Below are 21142 nucleotides of genomic sequence, written 5' to 3'. Positions count from 1 at the left end.
AGATCGCAGTCTGTCCATAAAACCATGTAAGACCCCTTCCGTGTGTTTGTCCTAAATCTCTCCTTTCGGTGGGAGAGGGTGAAATTTAATTTTCGCAGTTGTATCCGTGGATTAGTTTGCTAGGGCTGCCATTACAAAGTACCACAGACTGTGTGGCTTAAACAACAGAGATTGATTTTTCCACAGTTCTGGAGGCTGAGATCAAGGTCTCGGCAGGGTTGGTGTCTTCTGAGGCCTCTCTCCTTGGCTGGGAGATGGCTGCCTACTCCTCCCTGCATCTTCACATTGTCTTCCCTCTGTGCCTGTGCCCTCATCTTCTCTTCCTAAAAGGACACCAGCCCTTTTGGGTTAGGGCCCACCCTAATGACTTCATTTAACCTTAATTACCTCTTTAAAGTCCCTATTTCCAAACAGTCACATTCTGAGGATTTAGGGTTAGGACTTAATTTAAGAGTTTTGAGGGGAACACAGTTTAGCTCATAACAGTCTGTTTAGGGAATTGTATGCCAGGTAATCTGAATGCTCCATTGCCCTTATTGTTGAGTGCCCTGTGCCCTGGGGCTCAGAGCATCCTTTGCCCTGTGCCTGCCCACCTTCCATGCTTGCTGGTGAGCACCCTGAGAGGCAGGCCTGTGCGTGCGTTGTCGTGCATTGGGCTTAAAGCCATCGAGGTTATCCTGTCATCCCATTGAAAAATCTGCTTGAGAAACTGTTTCATGTATTTAATTTAAATCCCTAATTCGACTGGTAAGCATGTTTCTTCTTTAATCCAGATGGGAAAATGTCACAATCTCTTATGTAGGAATATATCATTTTCTTTTTAAACTTTTAAAATTTTCTCTTAAACTGTTCTAAGCTTTTTTAAAAACAAATTCCACATTTTCTTGAGGAATTCCCTGTTTTTAGAGATACATTTTCCTTTTTAAAAGTATAACACATTCATTTTAGAGACTTTGGTATAAAATCACATATAATTAAAGAAGAATAACTATTAACATTTTCAGTCTTTTTTCTATGAATGTATTTATTGTTTCATCCTGCCTATCTTAAACCTAGTATATCAGTACTGTTTCATGCTGTTTTAGTTAGTATTCTAAAACGTATTTTTTTTTTTTAAAGATTTTATTTTTCCTTTTTCTCCCCAAAGCCCCCTGGTACGTAGTTGTATATTTTTAGTTGTGGGTCTTTCTAGCTGTGGCATGTGGGACGCCGCCTCAGCATGGCTTGATGAGCCGTGCCATGTCTGTGCCCAGGATCCAAACCAGCGAAACCCTGGGCCACCAAAGCGGAGTGAGTGAACTTAACCACTGGGCCACGGGGCTGGCCCCTAAAACATATTTCTTTCTAGTCTTTTAATGTGGCGAAATATATTTTTGAATGTAAACCTAACCTTTGTTATAATGTATTATTAATGTGTTATCCTTTTTTATCTATCTGGATTTGATTTTTTAATAATTTGTCTAGGATTTTTGTGCTGATGTTCATGAGAGAAAGTGGGCTATAATCCTTTTTGGTAATGTCCTCGTCAGTTTTGGGTCAGTGTTATGCTGGCCTCTGAAAATGGATTGGGAAATGTTCCCTCTTTTTGTACTCTCTGGAAGAGTTTGTATAATATTGATGTAATTTCTTCCTTAAAGGTGTGGAAGAATTTGCTAGTAAAGCCATTTGGTCCTGGAGTTTTCTTTATGGAACAGTTTTAATTGTGCATTAGGTTCTGTGTGTATGTATCAGAATAATGTAATATATATCATCTCTCTGTATACATGCACACACACAGATATTAACATATTTATTGCAGGGAGTTGCCGTATACAATTGTAGGGACTGGGCTGGGCGTGAGGAAGGCAGGAGCTGGAGCTGCAGTCCACAGTAGTTCTTCCTCAGAGAAACCTCAGTTCTGCTCTTAAAGCCTGTCATTTGATTGGATCAGGCCCACCCAGATTATCTAGAATAATCTTCCTCACTTAAAGGGAAGTGATTATAGACTTTAGTCACATCTACCAAATACCTGCACGTAACACTTGGATTAGTGTTTGGTTGAATAACTAGGACTATAGCCTAGCCAGGTGACGTCTAAAATTGACCATCACACCTCTCCAGAAATTGGCCTTGGCTACCTTATTAGTTGGCTGATGCCTTCAAACAGATGTTTTTTCTGTTTTACCCAGCTTCTCTGAAGGATGTGTTATTTCAGGGGGCAGGACTAAACCCAATGCATGGAAGTCATGGTGGGAGCGGAAAGGAAGGCAGACTTCACCTTGATTTAAGAAAGCAAAATTTTTCTCCAAGGATTGCTGTCCGACAATAGAGTGATCTAAGCAAGAGAGTCTTTATTTTTTAATATTTTTAGGTAGACTGGACTGAACTAGTAGAGTGTTTTTGTAGTCCTAGATGGAAGGTGATTGAGATCCCAGATTGTCTGAGATTCATGATTGGTAAAATTGGAGGGGCAAAACCGGGGGTCTATCATAGGACTGCCAGCATTTTAGGACATTTAAAAGATAGATATCTGGCCATCATTTTCTGTCATCATCATTTCCTAAAAGAAAAGGCATTTAATATCAAAAAGAGAGTAAAAGTATAATTTAGGTACAAAGGACAGTCCTTTTCAAGAAAGCATTTTACGCTAACATATACCATCATTCTTAAGTTCACATTTTAATATTTTTGAAATCAGAATATATCTGAAAATCATGTGCATATTTAATATGATAGTGTTGCTTTTCCCTAAAAAGCTGTATTAGATTGATGATATCTTAGTCAACGTCAGGTGTCTTAGAACTGGGAGAATTGTGTGTGTGCATGTGACATTGTGTGCACTGTCCTCATTTTTGCTAAGAATCGGTGAAAACTTTTTACTCTAATTGGTACTGGTCCTTGAACCATCTTTTGACACAGTGAGTGATTTTGGGTTGTCTCCAGAATTTGACATGTTAGTTCTGTTACTAGAGTACTAATCCAGGGGTCTGTCTCCTGAGACCTTCAGATCTTTTTTTGCCATACAAACACCTAGCTCTTTCCTGTAAAATGGCCTACCGTGTTGACTAAAACATTTTTAAAAAATGTTTTAATTACACTGCCTTGTACTGTCCTTTTAAGACATTATTGCTAATAGTATATCCCTTGGATATTTTCTGGAAGTTTCCCATTAAGTAATTTTCAACAGCTATGTATCTCTTCCTGTAGAGAGTTTTAGGTAATAGCAGGCAGAAAAGTGTCCATCACCCTGGAGATTCTATCATATGTTGACTGACTTCTTCTTAGGAGATAAGCTTTGCCTGGTCTATTATGTGCCTTAGATTGTTCTTAGTTTAAAGGTGTCACTAAAGTGATCATAACTAGTTGAATCCAATAGAAAGATAGAAGCGGGGCCAGCCAAGTGGTTGAGTTCGCACGCTCCGCCTCGGAGGCCTGGGGTTTCACGGCCTGGGGTTTCACCGGTTTGGATCCTGGGCGTGGACATGGCACTGCTCGTCGGGCCATGCTGGGGTGGCATCCCGCTTGCCACAGCTTGGGGGACCCACAACTGAAAACACACAGCTGTGTACTGGGGGGCTTTGGGGAAAAAAAGGAAAAATAAAATCTTTAAAAAAAAGAAAAAAGATAGAAGCACCCTGAGCCAGCCCCGATGGTCCAGCAGTTAAAGTTCAGCATGCTCTGCTTCAGTGGCCTAGGTTCAGTTCCGGGAGCAGAACCACACCACTCATCTGTCAGTAGCCGTCCTGTGGTGGTGGCTCACATAGAAGAACTAGAAGAACTTATAACTATACACAACTATGTACTGGGGCTTTGTTGGGGGGGGATTGGGGGAGGAAGAAAAAAAGAAGACTGGCAATAGATTTTAGCTTAGGGCAAATCTTCCCCTGCAAAAAGAAAGAAAGAAAAAGAAGCACCCTGTGTGAAAATTAATAGAATTTCATCTACCCAATTTTTAGGTAATAAAGTTGAAAGTTATAGTAGAATTTGGTAAGATCTTAATTTGAACTTGGGGAACTCAGATTGTGAAATTAACCTCCATTTGGAGGTAACTGATTTAGAGGTCCTCTCATAGCAACTTTTAAACAGTAAAGGTGCTAGGTGTGCCCATTAGCAGCATGGAAATGTCATATGTCCTGGCCCTAGATCTTGGGCTTAGAATCATAGCTCCACACCTGTGAAACTTAGGTAGAAATAACATTTATAAAGTGCTTAAAATAATATGTAGGACATGATATGTATTAAATCAATAGCTTTTGTCATCTGGACTTAAAATGTAATGTTTGCAGTAATTTGACATATTGAAGAATCTCGACTGATTAATTTGTGATTCTGATGTAAAATGTGTCCTTGAGTAATTGTGTTTAGGTTTGATTATTAGTTTAAGGTTGTAAGAAAACTTTGCTAAGTTTGAAAAGATTATTGCAATGTTTAAGAACTTCTTGAGATACACTAGATTCATAAGTTTAATTTTTTTAGGATTTACTGTAGTTTTTTCAGCACTGAAAGAATTGCTTGGTAGGCAGTTGAAGTGCTAAAACAAGAAAAGAGAGTATTTTAAGATTATAAGTATAGTTTAAAATATTTGATGGAAGTGCCAAATAGGATAGTGGTTATCGGGGATTCAACTATATTGTCATGTTTTATATTTTAAACTGGGTGGTGAATACAAGAGTTTTTATTATGTTGTTCTTTAAATCTTTTTGTTTATAGTATGATAATTTTTAATTAGATAATTTGATAAAGTTGTAAAAGAAACTAAACTGATTGTTGAAGGGCCTTCAGACAGTTACACATTGAACATAAGGTCTCAAGTCTTAATTTAAATTCGAGTAACTATAATGTAGTCTTTTTCTGTGCACTAAAGCTCTTCTTGAGCATAAACTTATATTGACAAAAAGGCACTGAGGGCAGTAAGTTAGGGATCTCAAGGAGAAGAGACAGGAAAATATATCCAAGCAGTTAGAATCTTGTCACTACTGTCATGATGCATTTATCTGCGGGGGATTTCCTGACTTGTATGATGTGGTGGTGACCCTGATCTCTCCCACCCTTTTGCATTAATCCTTCACTCTCACCTGATTGGTTTCCCCCTGCCCCCTTTCATTCCTGCCTGTCTAGAATGCCGTTTCCTCTTTTCTCTATCAAAGTTCTGCCTATTAACATCTACAGAATGGAGTATTAAGCAGCCATTAAAAAGAATGAGGAAGATGTCTAAGCACTCCTATGGAGTGATTTCCAGGATATATTGAAAAGGAAAAATAGCCAACTACAAAACTGGGTATGATATTCCACCTTTTGTGTAAGGAAGAGAGGAATTAAGAATTTATATGTATACACACACATAACAACAAATTAACAAATCTGGTGTCTGTAGGGAATAGATGGGAAAACATTGGAGGGAAAGGGAAGGGAGAGACATTTCTCTGAGCATTCCTTTTTTATAACACTTTAACTTTTGAACCTTGTAAGTATTTTACATGTTCAAAACATAATGAAAAATATGCTCTAATTGAGTATAAAGAGAAACAAATGAACCTAACTTACAGGACATACCGAGAAAAAAATAAAAGAACCTGAATATAGCAGCTGACTATACGTCCCTAGTAGGATGTACTTTAAGGACAAAAAGAACTGCCCCCAAAAGACACTTGAACTTAGTAGGCTTACTAGTAATAATATTGATGTTATAATTTTGAAACTAGTTTATGAACCAAAATCTTCAAAGTGAGGGAAAAGGTATACTAATATAAAATAAATAAGGAAAAACTATAGTGTTGAATTTGAGTTGAAAACATCGGTATAAACTCATGGTTGTTTTTTAAAAAAAAAAATCCCCAATTTTCTCTACTGAAATGGCTTAGAAGCAACGGCACCCAGTAGCTATTGAGGACACATAGTACTGAGATCCTGATTTATAAATGCCATTGCCTACTAAAAGGAACAGAGGCTCCAGGGAGAAGTGGCAGATTCCAGGTCTGGGGCAGAGATGGTAAAGGTGAGCTTGGAGAAATCTTGTGCCAGGAAGTAGCCTCGAAAGCCAATAGAATTGTGTAAAAGTGACACAGATGTTTGTTGGCTTGAAGGGAACCCCGCTAGCCATATTTGGGACAATTTGAACCAAAAATCGGGAACAACTTGAAAAAAAATTGATGGTAATAGATTATTATAATACACTAGATTAAAACAAATCTTTGAGTTCATAATGAAACTTGAAAAGACAGAGATAAGGGGAGAGTGAAGAAATAGTTCTATTTCACAGAAGAATGCTAGGCAATAAATGTAGGAGGAATGATAGAATTACAAAGCTATCATTTTGTAGCCCCAAATGTAATAATTGATTCAGGCAAGAATCTAGATGCAAAAACTGCTGGGTGAAAGGTTATTGGGAGATAGGGTGTTACATCTCTATTTACAAGGGGAGATGTATAGTCATCACTTTAACCAAGTGATCAAACTTATCTCCTGTAGTAGGTAACCTGGCATTATATGCCTCTAATGTGATGGCAGTTGGAAGGATACAACTGCCATCCAGGTAGTATTCTTGTAAAAAAAATAACATAAAATTTGTGTCCAATCGCATGGAAACAATCAGACAAATCCAGAATGTTGGAACTGACCTAGACAGTTTTAAAATTTCAATTTCATGAAAAACAAAACAACCCCAAAAAGTGAGGGTGAATAATATACAAGATTAAAAAATTCAGAACAACCAAATGCAAGGATTGAGCCTTGATTGAATTAAGGATCCAAAAAAAGTCTATAAAAGAAAATGAGGCCAGTTGAGTAAATTTGATGTGGATTATATATTGATGATACGTAATTATCTCTTAGATGTGAAAATGGTACTGTGTGTTTTGTAGGACTGTGTTCTAATTCTTAGAATATGCATGCTGAAGTACGAGGGATGAAGTGTTGTGATATCTGTAACTTTCAAGTGATTCAGAAAACTGTCGGGGCGGGGCGGGTAGAGCGTGAGCATGCACAGGGAGGCAGGACGATCACTGGGAAGTCGGAGGGGCATGTAAGTGTGCAGATGGTAATGATTTTTCAGTTTTGGAAAGTTTCAAAATAACAAGTTCTTACGTTTACCTCAGAGCCCAGCTAAGATTTTGTCTTATGTGAAAACTTCCTTTTCCCAACCACACTAGCTAGAGGTGATTTTTCATGAGTTTTTGTAACTTTTATGTTTGTCTTCTGACCCCCAAACCTGAGTGCGCATGAGAGCTGCCTGAGAAGTTGACTTTTTTAAAAGTTGCAAATCCTAGCCCCACCGTGAGCCTGTGGAGACGACCCTCGGAGGCCAGGCCTGAGGATGTGGAACTACTGGTTTGCACTGCTTATTCTGAATTTATCGCTTGAGTTATCTTTTACATACTTCCCCACCTAACCAGCAGGGCAGCTTCAGACCAACCCTGGAAAGTGTTGCTCAGTCCTTTGTGTCCCTCGGTGCCGGCACACAGTGCACATGCCTTCCACACAGAAGATGTTTGGTAAATACATACTGACTATATTTGTCAACTGATTTGTTGATAATCTGAAGAGATTACCAGGAACTTCTCTACAGTTTTGAGAGATTAAAAAAGAAACCCAGCTGATAAAGGTGCTTAGTTGGTACAAAAGATCCATTAGAAAGCTGTGTAATTTTTAGTTCTAAAACTACAGGTTTGGTTTACAGAAATAACATGTTTGTTATCAGTAAATGTTTTGAATTAACAGTTAAACAGTGGTATCATAATTGAGTTTTATTAACTCTGCAAATTGATATATTCAGAATCCTGTACTTATTCTCTATAAAAATACAGATACCCTGCAATATAAATAGAGGGTTGTTGGTATTGCAGGTGAGAGCAGGGATGCTGTGGTGGCAAGGTATTAATGCAAGAAAGGAGAAACAAGTAGAGATTTTTAAAAAGTAAAGTTTTTGTATATGATTTTTGTAAGCTTGAAGCGAGTTTAATATAAATAACAACAGCTAACATTTTTTCAGTGTTTACCATACCCCAGAGACTGTGCTTTATCTCAAGTATTTGTAACCCCTAAACAGTTCTTCCAAATAGTTAGTTTTATTCTTAATTTGCAGATGGGAAAATTGAGGCTCAGAGAAATTAGCCATGTGCCCAGCCTCACACAGCTAGGAAGCACTGGAATCGAGAACCAAACTAGGCAGGCTGGTTCCAGAGCGCTTGCTGGGAAATAGGGGGCAGGATAGCTTCTGGTGAAGTAGAGCTTCCCTTAATTTGAGACCGTGTGTGGAAACGGTACGGTAAATGGGGAAATATTTTATAGCGTCAGTTCTTTGAAAAGAAAAAGAAACAAAAGAGAAAGTGGCTCGGGCAAGGGAATTGAGCTTTACCAGAGATTAATTCTACAATTGCTTAGGCTCACGGGCAGAGTATAGAAGAAAGGCATGTGTATAAACCTTGACCAGTCTTCAGGAAATACCACATCACGAGAAGTCCTTTTTCTGCACAGAAGAAGTCTTCCAGTATAGCTGCAGTGTTAATCTAGACAACGTAATCTATCTTTAAAGTATATAACATGTTAATGTGTATTAAAATAGCTGAGTAAACTTGTTTTACTTTTTGAATTAAAAATTTGATTAAACACTGTCTCTTAATGATAAACAGCAAAATTGCTCTAGTATGAATAGTTTCAGTTATCCACACATATTTTTGTTAATATTGCATTGGGATGAGTTATGAAAGTAATATTTTTAGGTAAAGCAAATTTTTCCTTCTATATAATAGGAGAACAAAAAAGCTACATTCTGGGTAATAAACTGATGCAGGGAGTCTGAATCTGTGCAACTGCCATCTTCATTAACTTTGATGTTCTCTGAAACTTATCACAGTAATTCTAAACTAATAAAACTAATAATAAAATGAGTGTTACTCATTGCAGAAAAAAATATAAATGAGTGGTTAAGATATAATTTTAAAGATCAGAAGAAAAAATTCCCCTGTTGACAACTTAAAAATACCTACCATTTTGGACAAGTGACATAGAAAACCAATGGCAAGATTGTTAAATTAAAATCATATGACATTTTCACAGAAATAGATGAGTCAGTGAAACAGAGTTTAAAAACCAGACCAAGCGTATATTGTACGTTAGTATTTGATAAAGGTGACATCTCAAATCAGTGTGGAAAAATGGACTCTTCAGAATATTTTGTTAAGGCAGTTAGCTGTTTAACTGTTTAAATTTTGTTAGATCCATACCTTGTGCTATATGACAAAATAAATTCTATATGTGTTAAAGATTAAATGTAAAAAAAAACCACCCTGTGAAATTGGTTGAGTAAAATTTGGTACAACCATGTAATAGAATATCATGTACCATTGAAAATGATGTAGGAGTATGATTATTGACATACAACCAAGTTCATGGTATGTTGAGACTACAACATGGTATTTATAGCAGAATTTCAGATTGTAAAAGAAAAAAAGATAGATTTATGTATTTATGCTTAGGAAAGCGTGGAAGAGGAATTAATGGGTGATTTTTGTCTTTTCGCTATCTTCTGCCAGGAACAATGAGCATGTACTACCCAGTGCAGGATTATTGTTTGTCTTTGTTTTTTAAAATTCCTCGGGAGTAAAAGAGCTAAAGAAAGGACAGCTTGGTAGGAGAAGGGAAAGATACAGTATTTTCCTGAGGGAAAAATGGAAAGACAGAGAAGGTTGGGTGCAAATGAAAAGTGAGGCAGCTGAGGCAAAAAGTAATTCAAAGAACTTCAAAAGCAGTACAGTGTATCATTTCACTAAATCAAAAAGAAAAAGGTGGCTGAAATCTGTAGAACCATTCAGAAGGTAAAGAGTACATTCAGAAGTGGAGAATGAGGATGCTGAGTTTCAAGAGCCGAATGAATGTAACTAAGCAGCTCTGTAAGAGAGGTTCACATACCCAGCTTTAGCTCTTGCTTTTGCAGGGTGCGTGATGCTTTTTTTTTTTTTTTTTGAGGAAGATTAGTCCTGAGCTAACATCCACTGCCAGTCTTCCTCTTTTTGCTGAGGAAGACTGGCCCTGAGCTAACATCTGTGCTCATCTTCCTCTACTTTATACGTGGGACGCCTACCACAGCATGGCTTGACAAGCGCTGCCATGTCCGCACCCGGGATCCAAACTGGCGAACCCCAGGACGCCAAAGCGGAACGTGTGAACTTAACCTCTGCGCCATCCGGCCAGCCCTGTGCATTATGCTTTTTGAGGGTTTTTTCGTACATCTCATTTGAGAAGGGGTTGTCTAACTTGGTAGTGACAGATACCATCCCATTTTTATGGATGAAAACACAGAAACTTAAAGGACATTTTCTTGGTGACATGGCTAGTTAATAACAAAGCCAGAGCCAAAACCTGCTTTGCTTCAGTCTAGTGGGTGGTCTTCTCATCATACCGTGTTGTCATCTCACTGGCTTCCAGGAGATGTGAGCAAGTCGTGGGAAACATCTGGTGATTCTAGTCAAGCCTGACAAACTGGCTCTGAGTAAGTCACTGCTCTTACCTAGTATCCACCCAGCTTGGACACTACCCACCCAAAACTTTTAAGGCTCTCAAAGGTGAGATTTTGGAAGTGTTGATAAAAATGAATGTTTTTAAATGACCACATTAAAACGAGCTATCATATTTCACTTATCAGATTGGCAAAGATGAGGAACATTGAAACCCTGAGTGTTAGCAAGGGTTCTAGAGAATGGAGACTCCGTGTGCTGGAAGGAGTGTAGTGAATTGGTATATTTATAGAGGACAGTCTGGCAGTACATATGAAAACTTGAAAATTGACCTTTTTCCATAGCAACTTTCCTTCTATGAGTTTATTCCAAGGATATAATGGAGTAGATGCCCAAAGATATGTGTGCAAAGATTTGACAACTTTGTTGATTTTTAAAGTGTTTACATCTTTTTATATTGACTGAATTTTTCTCAATGAGCACATACTGCTTTTATAAGCAGTAAAACACTAAGAATGCTACTTTTAATTATGGAATAACATAACCATTTTATCAAGGATTCTTGCATTGCTACCATAACTCCCACTTGATAAGAACTGCAGCCCTAGTGACCCTGGAAGCTACTGGTTTTCTCTTTCATTGCTGACAGACAATAGAAGGAATAACTTCTAGAATCTGTAATGGAGGAAAGGAAGATGGTTTGGGAGACGCAGTGTGATTGGATGGAAAGAATATGGGAATCTGAGGACCTGGGTTTGGAATCTGTCTTTTCCCCTTAGCTAGAGTTGTGATTTGGGGCAAGTTGCTAACCTCTCTAATGCTTGATTTTTTTTTCCCCCCAGCAGTAAAGTGTGGATAATTAAAGCATCTCTACTGGAGTTGTTTCAGTATCAAATGAGATTAGGTTTGTAAAGGTCTTTGTAGATTCTGGTTCGAGAATAATAACAATAATCAACATTTCTCAGGTGGTATGTGCCAGGCATTGTACTTTAAATGGATTACCTCATTTAATCCTTATGTCAGCCTTGTGTGCTTAATGATTATTATCCTCTCTTACAAGTGAGGAAGCTGAGACACGGAGAGACTTAGGAACCTGCCATGGCTGCACTCATAAAGGGTAGAGCCGTAATGGAAGATGATACTTGGGGAGAGATGTAGCAAGAGATCTCTGAGAAGTATTCCTGTCTCACCAGTCGGCCAGCGTTGTTTGAGGAAGACAGCAAGAGCGTGGGAAGGGAGGACCCAGTGAAAATAACTTACTAACAAGTGTCTCTTTCTTTGCTGATTTAAACAGCTAAATTATTATGCATTTGGGGACATTGTAGGATAACAAGATTTAGAAATATTAAGAATAGAGTTTATATGGGCTTAATACTGGCATGGTTTTATTCAATATTTTTAGAAATAATCTGGAAAAAGGAAAACCAGGAAGCCTTAAATAGAAGACGTTTCTTCTGAGATTGGAACAGTAGAGTAGCACATACAAAGGGAGTAAACAGAACCATGACAGAAAAGCTTCCGTGGAGTTGGTTTAAAAAATGTGTACGCAGAGTACATTCTGAAGATGGGCCTCTTAGCCGTCAGTTAACAATATCCTAGAAAGTGATCTTGTAGACATTTTAGATTGTATCTGTCAGTCAATTTACATTTTTTATCTGTCTATCATTTTAAATTGTCTCTCCCTCCACCCTCACCCTCTTTTAACCTTCAATACCCAGAAATCCCAGGTATCACCAGAGAGCATATGTGAAGCAAAACAGAAAACCTGTTCCCCTTTCATAGGGAACATGAGCAGAGTTCTCGTTACTGTGCATTAAGAAAAAAGCCTAATGGAACCAGACGAAAGTCAATGACAGGGCATTAAAATGGTTAAAGAAATGTCATGGTTTTCACATAAGAACAGACTGAAAGGACTGGGATTTGTCAGTAGAGAATGAAGGTTTGGCAAAGATGTAATTACTTTCTAAATTTAACTATGGAGTAAGGATGAAGGGTAGATTGGTCTCTTTACCAAATTCTGTGGCATCCTACCTCATCTTCACCACCCAGCTCTTACAGAGAGGAGGCATGGTCCTGAAGTCAAAAAGGACACTGCCTTTTAAAAGATCATACCTTGTAACACTGACAGTCTGAAATCATTATGATTTTGAGTTACATCCATGCCCTGAACCCCATTCAAACTAGATTTTAAAAATCTGAATAGTTCAATGGCAAGATATTGAAGTTGATGGAATACTGATCCGTGTAATTGTCTTGTTTTCTTCAGAAATAATTGATGAGAGGAAATTGCAAGTAAGAAGAAAAGACTTAGACTTACTATCCAGAGGCTATTTTGGATTAATACTCAAGATGGTTATGTTCTAGGGAGAAATCAGTGTGTCCTTTTTTTAGGCATAAGGAATATGTGGAGATAATTCCACCAGCAAAGATTGTGTGTAAATTTTCCAAGGTGGGGAAATGATGATGCTAAATGGTTTTGCTATTCCAGGTCAGCAAGATCAAGACTTAACAAAATATGGGTCTTCATGGGAAGCCTGTGAAATAAAAAAATATATTTGTGTAGCTATTTAGAGTGTATAAAAATGCTTTCACATACTGTATGGAAGTGAAGCTTGAGCTGGCTTGCTGATGTTGTGTTCTTTGCTTCACAGCTATGCAGTCGGAGTTCCATGATTAATATATTCTAACTCCTAGTTCTTTTCTCAAGCAGTCTCTTTAGTTACTGTTAGCTGTGCCCGGGGTGTCATGATCCTTTGGTTCTTCTTCTTGTACACTGCTGTGACTTTTAGGACTGCATTAGCCAAAATAGTTTTGTAGCAATAGAGAATTGTATTGTTGAAGTGCTTTGCTTATTTCTTTCTTTCTTTTTTTTTTCTTTTCCTTAGATCTGTTCTGAGGACCAAGATTCATTTGGGGGATGGTTACAGAATTGAACCATGGTAGGCAATGAAAATATACATTCAAAGTTGAATGAAACATCCATCCTGGAAGGGGAGTAGACCCTTACTATTATATTTAAACTGACTGGCTGCTTTGGTGTATGTTGAATAATTTGGTGTCAGTTTATTTTTTAGGTTTCATAGGTCAAGAGAGTTTTGTTCTATCATTCTAGGATTATAGAGGAATTAGTTCATAAGGGACTTTGGGAAATGTTGGATTAGGTGACAGTGTGTGCCATTAAGCATTAATGCTGAGACAGTTTCTTAAAGAGTTCTGATGCCAAATCCATTTGGGAAAACTCTGCAAACTGGGTTCTGTCTTGGAGTTTCATAGTACACTCTGACCTTGTTCATTGAAGCATTGTTTGTAAAGGTAAAGTTAGAAACGACCTAAATATTCATAGATAGGTGAGTGGGATCCTAGAATATTATACAGCAGTTAAAAAGGAGTGAACTAGATCTTGATCTTCCAACGTGGATGGATCTCAACATTTATAAAAACATTACAGAATGAGAATGATGCATGTAGTATATCATTTTTTTTAAACTATCTGCTTTTACAAGTATATGTGTATAGTATAAATGCATTTTTTTAAAGTCTAAAAGGATTCATACGAAGCAAGTAGTGATAGTTACTTGGAAAAGTGACTGGGATTGGAGGTGACAGTCAAAGGGTCCTCGTTAAGAAGGGAAATAATTCATGTATAATTTATAATAAAAGTTAACTAAATACAAATAAAATGCCTCTTAAATGCTCAACGAGTTCTTTTCCTTCATTGGAGATGTCTACCTTGCTAAGTTCCAGGTATATCTTTCTATTTATTAATTTACTGTATACAAGTTAAACTGATTTTTGAGCCCTGGTACAATAGACTAGGAAGAAAGTGTCTTCATTCTATTCCATTATAATGAAACTATTTCTCCTACATTATCAGGAATTAAGGAAGTAACTTATACAGTCTAGTTTGTGCAAATTCTCAAGAGAGAGGCGTATTCAAGCTTAGTGTGTTTTGGTCCAAGAGGTCTTTAGGAGAGCAACAAAGAGAAATTTGAACTTGGTTCTTGACCAGCTAATGAAGAGTTGAGAAGCAGCCGCTGCAGGTTGAGTGAAACATAGTTCAAAACCAAATAAAGATGCAGACCCCCTTTTGGTCTTTCTGGTGTTGATAATGCTTTTTCCAATTCCATGGATCTTCTTTTTTATCCTGTTCTGTAGACCTGATTTTGACATCTGAATCAAACTTAAGGGCAGTGGTGGATCTATTTGACTTTACCAATCACCAGGGATCAATTTTTAAGTGGCTGCATTTTTTGTGTAAATGTGTTTTTTCTTTAGGAAAGGGTAATCCTGAAAACACTGTAGCCACACATTAAGTTTTCCATCAGAACATTCACTTTATTCCCTCAATTTCTCTGACGTTGTAAGAGCCATTGTCTGAAAATAAAAGATTTCATCTTCTCAAAGTGTCTCTTCTTTAAAATAATTTGTTTTCAGGCACACATATTGACTCATCTTTTTCAAAGTGGTCATTTTTATATTTCGTCCAAGTTAAAACAGTGACTAACTGACCAATCAACTTTATGCTCAAAAATGTATTAATACAGATTATGAAGGGATTCAAAGTTTAATTCACATTGCAAATGTTTATTGACACCTCTACATCAGAGTATTATGTTAAAACATGTTACTGCTAAGAGCAGTAAATGAGTGAATCAGTAAATTAGTGATCTAATTTTCTAAAACGGTGTTAGCAGGCAATTCATACGCATAAAAATTGCTGGTGAGGAAAGATGATTCTGCCACCAGAACACCAAGTGGAAATCAGTACAGTGTAAACTGTGAAAGTGCTAAGCAGAGTGACCTTCAGGAATGTTTTCAGTGTTGGGCAGCCCCCAGGGATGGCAGGGCTGCAGGGCACGATTACCTGGAAAAAAGGTGTGAAGTCTCCTGCATGGTGCCTCCATTCTGCCTTCCCAGATACCTTGCTCCTGGCAGTCACTGAGCAGGTATTGTTCATCATGAGCATGCACTGCTTGCGGGAAAGTTAGCCTTACAGCTAGTGACATCTTGGTGTGATGCATATATATTTTGTGTGTGTGAGGAAGATTGACCCTGAGCTAACATCTCTTGCCAATCTTCCTCTTTTTGCTTGAGGAAGATTGTTGCTGAGCTGACACCTGTGCCAGTCTTCTCTGTTTTATGTGGGATGCTGCCACAGCATAGCTTGATGAACAGTGCTTGGTCCATACCCGGGATCCGAACCTGCAAACCCTGGGACGCTGAAGCGGAGCGCGTGAACTTAACCACTATGCCACCGGGCCAGTCCCAATCTTGGTGTGATTTTGAGGTGGGGGTTAGGGGTTGGGCATAAGGTACAGAAAGTGAAAGAGAGAACTTACAAAGGAGAACTTGAGCACTAAAAGTCAGATTTTGCTTTTTTTAGGGTAGGTTACTTCTAGTCTCAACTCTTAAACTAGCATTATGGTTGCGATTGTTTTTCATTTTCTAGTGCTTGTTGCAGGAGTGTATGTGTCTCAGTTTTTAAAAATATAAGGGCAGGTTTTCTTTAGTTGACCAGTTGGACTCTTCCCTTCCCTCCTTTGTGTCTCTGTGGTATAAACACCACCAAATTACTGCACCACCACTTAATATGTAGAATTGATTGTGAATGTGGCCAGAGTCAGTGAATTTGATATCTGTTTATGGATAAAGCTTAAAATTATTCCCTAGTAAGTTTATCAATGTTCTTAGTGATTTGGTAAATAGAATTTAAACCAGCCCAATTCTTCTCACTAAAAAATCACAGAAATGCTTAAGATGTCATTTCTTCTCAGAACAAGAATGAGAGCTGTCGCTTCTCTAGTTCAGCGTTCATGCCATGGAAGTCCTTGGAAGCTGTTTTGAGAGAGTTCTAAACCATGCGTATTCCTGTCTTCCAGGACTTCTTTCTGATCAAGCAGACAGTTCAGGATACAGAGTCCAAGGATGAACGTTCACTGTGGCAGTGAGAGTGACAGGTTCCTGCGGCCAGAGGCCAGCTGCCTGATGGATGAAACCTCAGCTGCAGCCCAAGAAAAAGAAACAAATAATCTGACTTCTTCTGGTCTTCAAACCCTTGCTTATCCTCTAGGTCCCAGGAATGATGGTATGGTGATTAGATAGTGACTTAATTTACAGGGACGACACCTGAGCATCCACTCCACCCAGAAGGCAAAAATGTTCTTAATCTAAATAAAATATCCAGTTAATTGGCTTAGCTTACATATCACAATTATAGAAAGCTGATCATCACAGAAAATCTCCACTTACCCCATCAGTGTAGGACATCGAACTTGGCAATAATAGTGTAAGAAAAAGAGTGGAGTCAGAAGACAGATTCAGATTGTAGCTCTGCTGCTGCCCAGCTGTAAGCTGGATGAGATCCTTCATCTTTCTAGCCCTGCTTTCTTCATCTAGAGAACAGGGCTAGTAATATGCTTCCTACCTCACTGGGCGGGAAGGTTATTAACTTAATGGATGTGAAGGCTCTTGATAAACAATAATAATAGCAATTACCATTTATTGAGTATTCACTCTGCTAGGAACTTTACGTGCATGTTTTAGATCAAGTGTGGCAAGCTGTGGCCAAATCTGGACTGCGTGTTTTTGTAAATAAAATTTTGAAATACAGCCGTCATGCCCTTGTGTTTACATTTTGGCTGTAGCTGCTTTCCTGCCACAAAGGCAGAGACTGACCCACAAAGCCCCAAGTACTTATTTTCTGGCCCTTTACAGCAAGTTTGCCCATCTCTGCTCAGTTTAATCCTCCCTTGACAGTTGAGGAAACTGATGCTTCCACAGCTTCGGTAACTCGCTCACGTTCACCCTGCTGGGAGGTAGGGGACTGGGTTGAACCCATGTCTTTCTGAACCGAGAGGGGCTGGTATTTTGTGTATGTCAGCTGACAGAACAGCAGAGTGATACCCCTCTCAGTGCACCATGAGGGGAGTTGGTGCCAAGAGTCTTCCTGCTCACCCACGGGAGCAGGTGGAACCCTCGGGGCCTTCAGGAATCCACCCAGTTTAATTGCTTCATTGCAGTTAAAATGAAAAGCATTCTAAAGTACTGGATTAGTGATTTCAGAAGCTGTGGGATGTGCATCCTATGTAGGTTTTTGGTCTAGATCTTGGTTTCCTTGGTTTTTTTTTTTGGAAGTAAATGGGAAAAAAATTGAGTGTACTCTAGCTACAACTTGTTTGGTTATCTGCGTGCCCAAAATCAGACTCATTTCCCCAGGTCATGGGCAGTAATCACATTCATGGATTATTGTATACAAACTTAAAATGCAAGAGGGGTGGAGTGAGACGTTTATTTGCAGCCTTGTGAGGAAAGAATACTACATTTTATTTTACAGTGTGGGTGTTACTGCCTTTATTCCCCCTCAACACACACGCAATAGAAAAAAGCGCAGGGGATCCAATATGAGTCTCTAGTTTGTAGTTTTTCTTTACTTGCTCTAGGCAAGAATTTTTGTCTGGGAACACCTAAAAGTTTGGGGTTTTTGTTTGTTTAATGTTTTTTGATGTTTTTTAAAGAAGACATGGTTTGTTTTTCCCCCCAATGCTTTTTGCTGTCAAGTTATTTTGGTTGGTTTATCTGATCTTTTAGACCTTTCACTCGACCCTGCATCTCAGCCAGCAAATCTTCAGTTCCCGCACGTAATGCCACTTCCCGAAGACATCAAAGGCTCTTGCTTCCAGAGTGGGAATAAGCGTAACCATGACCCCTTTCTTGCTCCAGAACGATTTGGAAACAGCACTGTGGGCTTTGGCAGTAATGTTCATTCCCAGGCACCAGAGAAAGTGACTCTTCTCGTAGATGGCACACGTTTTGTTGTGAATCCACAAATTTTCACTGCTCATCCAGATACCATGTTGGGAAGGTAATAGACGATAATTTCCTTCGAAACTCACTCTGTTCCCTATGAATAGAAATACCTGCTGTTGGATGTTAGCTCAGGGCCAATCTTCCTCACCAAAAAATAAATAAATAAAAAGAAATTATTAAAAAAAAGAAATACCTGCCATTTATCTTACATTAGATTTCAGAATAGAAAACATTGCATTGCTTATTTTTCTGCCTTTATACTTTTGTGAGACATGGAGAGCAAGCTGGTAAAAGCCTTATATGTGTTGGTGACTTTTTTGGGGGGAGTACTTACTTTATTTACAATACCAGTATACTGAAACGAGCCCCCACAAAAGGGGGTGCCATCAGTTAGAACTATGGAGAATAATCTGCTGAATCTCATTCCCTATTCCTCTATAAACTCACTCGAAAACAGAAGTCAGATTCTTTCTTTCTTTTATCCACAATTTGTATAACCTCAGAAAAAGTAATGTTTTCTGAGTTCCACGGGTCAAAGATACTAGGATAAGGTGAGCTCTAAAGTGTGGTTTTCTTTTTTTTTTTTTTTTGGTCTTTTGTCTTTTAATAAACAGACAAATGTTCCACATGACACAAGAACAAAGCCATTTTACTGAAAAGCATTTTGCCTGCCATCTCTGCCAGTTATGCTTGGCAGTAGGTGTTATGCTGTCATTTTCTGATGCCGCCATCACAGCTCAAGTTTTCTGAAACTGAATCTTTATATCTGACTGTTTTGTCATTTCCTGATTGCTCTCTGTTCTTCATATTCTGTGGTGCTCCAGACAATAGTCTTATCCTTGTCTCACCCTCTCCTGCCCCTGGCTTTTTGGGATTAGAGTTTAGGACATGGAAAGAGCCTACTGAGCAGGAGCACTGTCCAGGAAGTACTCCTCGAGCCTGGCTGGGAGTCAGGAGATCCTCCTCCTGGCCAACCGTAGACCTTAACATGAGGAAGAGCAAATTGGGATAACAGTAAAATAATAATAATAATATGGGTGTGAATACACAAACAAATTTGGTCTTTGAGGATTTTTATCTACTTAGAAGTAGATTTTATTTTATTTAAAGACCTAACCTCACTCAAGACTTTGAACTAATTTGAACTGAAGTAGAAATCAGAATGGGCCACACTGATTTGTTGAATTTTAAGTTATGATGGAATCCAGCTATTTTATGTATATATTTGAACATATACATACAAATTCATGATGAACCATTTTTAACCAGACCAAAACCTATATATTTCTCAGACATCTAAATTAAGATTAAACTAAAACATTAAAATATTTTTCAAATTGGCCCTATATTTTACCAGACTTGACTTCCTCAATCTTGATATCACCACCACTATTGCCACTCCCCACAAAAAATTGTTCCTTGGGGCTGGCTGGCTGTTTGAGATAGGTTGCCTCTGGTAGTAATCAAGAGAAGAAAGGCAAGCATTTTCTGGGTGATAGATTCTTGAGTGACACTGGTTCTTTGAATTTAGGACTGGATTTTCCCATGAAGAAAGTCTGATTCTTTATCTAGGTGGTTCGTCAGCTGAGTCAGCTGAGGTTATGAATTCTGAGAGTTACTTGGGTTTGTTGCATCCTGTGGCTACTACATACGGTGTTCATAAGCCTAGCCAGTAAGCTTAAAATGTAGACCGCTAGTCACAAGGGGGACAAGCTGCAAAACTGAGAATGGATTAATGCACATCCATGCCACTACTAGATAAATAACTCTGAGCTTAGGTCCTCCTCATGATAGATGGGGGCATTATATTTATGGCACGTTATTCACTACTTTCATTCATAACTGTCTTAGCTAGACTTCAACTAGAATATTCCAGAAAAATGTCAGCATTCTTTGAAGACTACCTTTATCAGGATAGATTTCTTATGTATGGTGTAGTGAGTTGGAAAGCATGTGCTGTGGAGTCTTTTTCAGATCTCTGAAAAGCAGCCAATTCAGGGTGGAAGAGAACAGTTTTGGACAGTTGAACAGCAGGCCTTCCCAGCAGGTTAAGGAAGGAAATGGCAGTGAGCCCCCCGGGAATTCCAGTTAAGCTGGCTGAAGATGCCGACTCCCTGCTCTGTCCTTGCTGGCTTCCCATTCCACGACTCATTCACAGAAGTGTGATGGGAGTTGTTGAAGTCATGGGGCCAGCTTTACTGAAGGGGATCTGAGAAAAGGGAAGAAGGATGGACAAAGATGAGTAAGAAAAGCCAGACCTCCGCCCTGTGCCCTCGTGACCTCTGAGTTCATGCCCAGAGCAGGCCTCTCTGAACTGTGTCAAACTGCTGATGAGCCTAGTTCCCACCCTCCTTTTCCACTTGACTCGAAATGCTCATCATTAGAATTACTCTTTGGATGAAGAAGGGCTTTTTTTCCAGAACTCCGCCATCAAAACGTACTAGGAAAGGGACAGCATTACCATATCTGCACCTACTAATACAGATTCATCTATCAGGTTAGATGTTGAAAAGCAAAACCCAGAAATAGCACTGGCAGACTGGAGAGGTAAATGTTGGTGGAGGAGGGGAAAGGAATAGGAAAGGGCAGGAGCACCGGCCATGCTGTCTTCCTGGGCTGCCGGTGTGGGGGCAGGTTCCTGGGCAGTGGGGAGGCCGTGAGAGGCAACGCTCACTCCAGAGATTTCCCAAGGCAACTCTGCAGATGCTGTTTGACTTCATTTGCTGTCACAGCAGCTCAGTACAGGTGAGCTTGAGGACTTGCTCCTTCATCCCTCCTTGCACTCAAATGCTGAAAGCAACTGCTGCTCCCTTTTCCTAAGACTTGAGCGTGTCTTACAGGGGTTGGGTCCCTATAACTAACACTGTGAGAGTGGAGTGGAGCCTTCCAGAATGAGGTGAAGAAGG

At 38.9% G+C, this 21142-nt stretch overlaps 2 protein-coding genes across 6 annotated transcripts in view; one reads left to right on the top strand and one right to left on the bottom strand.

Moving 5' to 3' along the window:
• The window catches only part of STK38 (serine/threonine kinase 38), a 112036-nt gene that overhangs the window by 42288 nt on the left and 48606 nt on the right, over window positions 1–21142 (bottom strand). The gene's annotated exons all lie outside the window — the stretch shown is intronic.
• The window catches only part of KCTD20 (potassium channel tetramerization domain containing 20), a 33613-nt gene that overhangs the window by 3760 nt on the left and 8711 nt on the right, over window positions 1–21142 (top strand). The window contains exons 2-4 of one of the 5 annotated variants that reach the window (XM_044776569.2): window positions 13316–13369; window positions 16310–16515; window positions 18150–18291. In XM_044776569.2, coding sequence (XP_044632504.1) covers window positions 16356–16515; window positions 18150–18291 — 302 coding nt within the window. In that variant the 5' untranslated portion in view covers window positions 13316–13369; window positions 16310–16355. Of the gene's footprint in view, window positions 1–13315; window positions 13370–16309; window positions 16516–18017; window positions 18292–21142 lie in introns of all 5 variants that reach the window. The other 4 variants (XM_044776567.2, XM_070514999.1, XM_044776568.2 and 1 more) reach the window with 4 other exon arrangements.

Source organism: Equus asinus, chromosome 8, assembly GCF_041296235.1.
Source record: "Equus asinus isolate D_3611 breed Donkey chromosome 8, EquAss-T2T_v2, whole genome shotgun sequence".
Taxonomy (NCBI): Eukaryota; Metazoa; Chordata; class Mammalia; order Perissodactyla; family Equidae; genus Equus; species Equus asinus.
The sequence above is the reverse complement of the archived record's forward strand: the minus strand, read 5'-3'. Positions and strand labels throughout refer to the sequence as shown.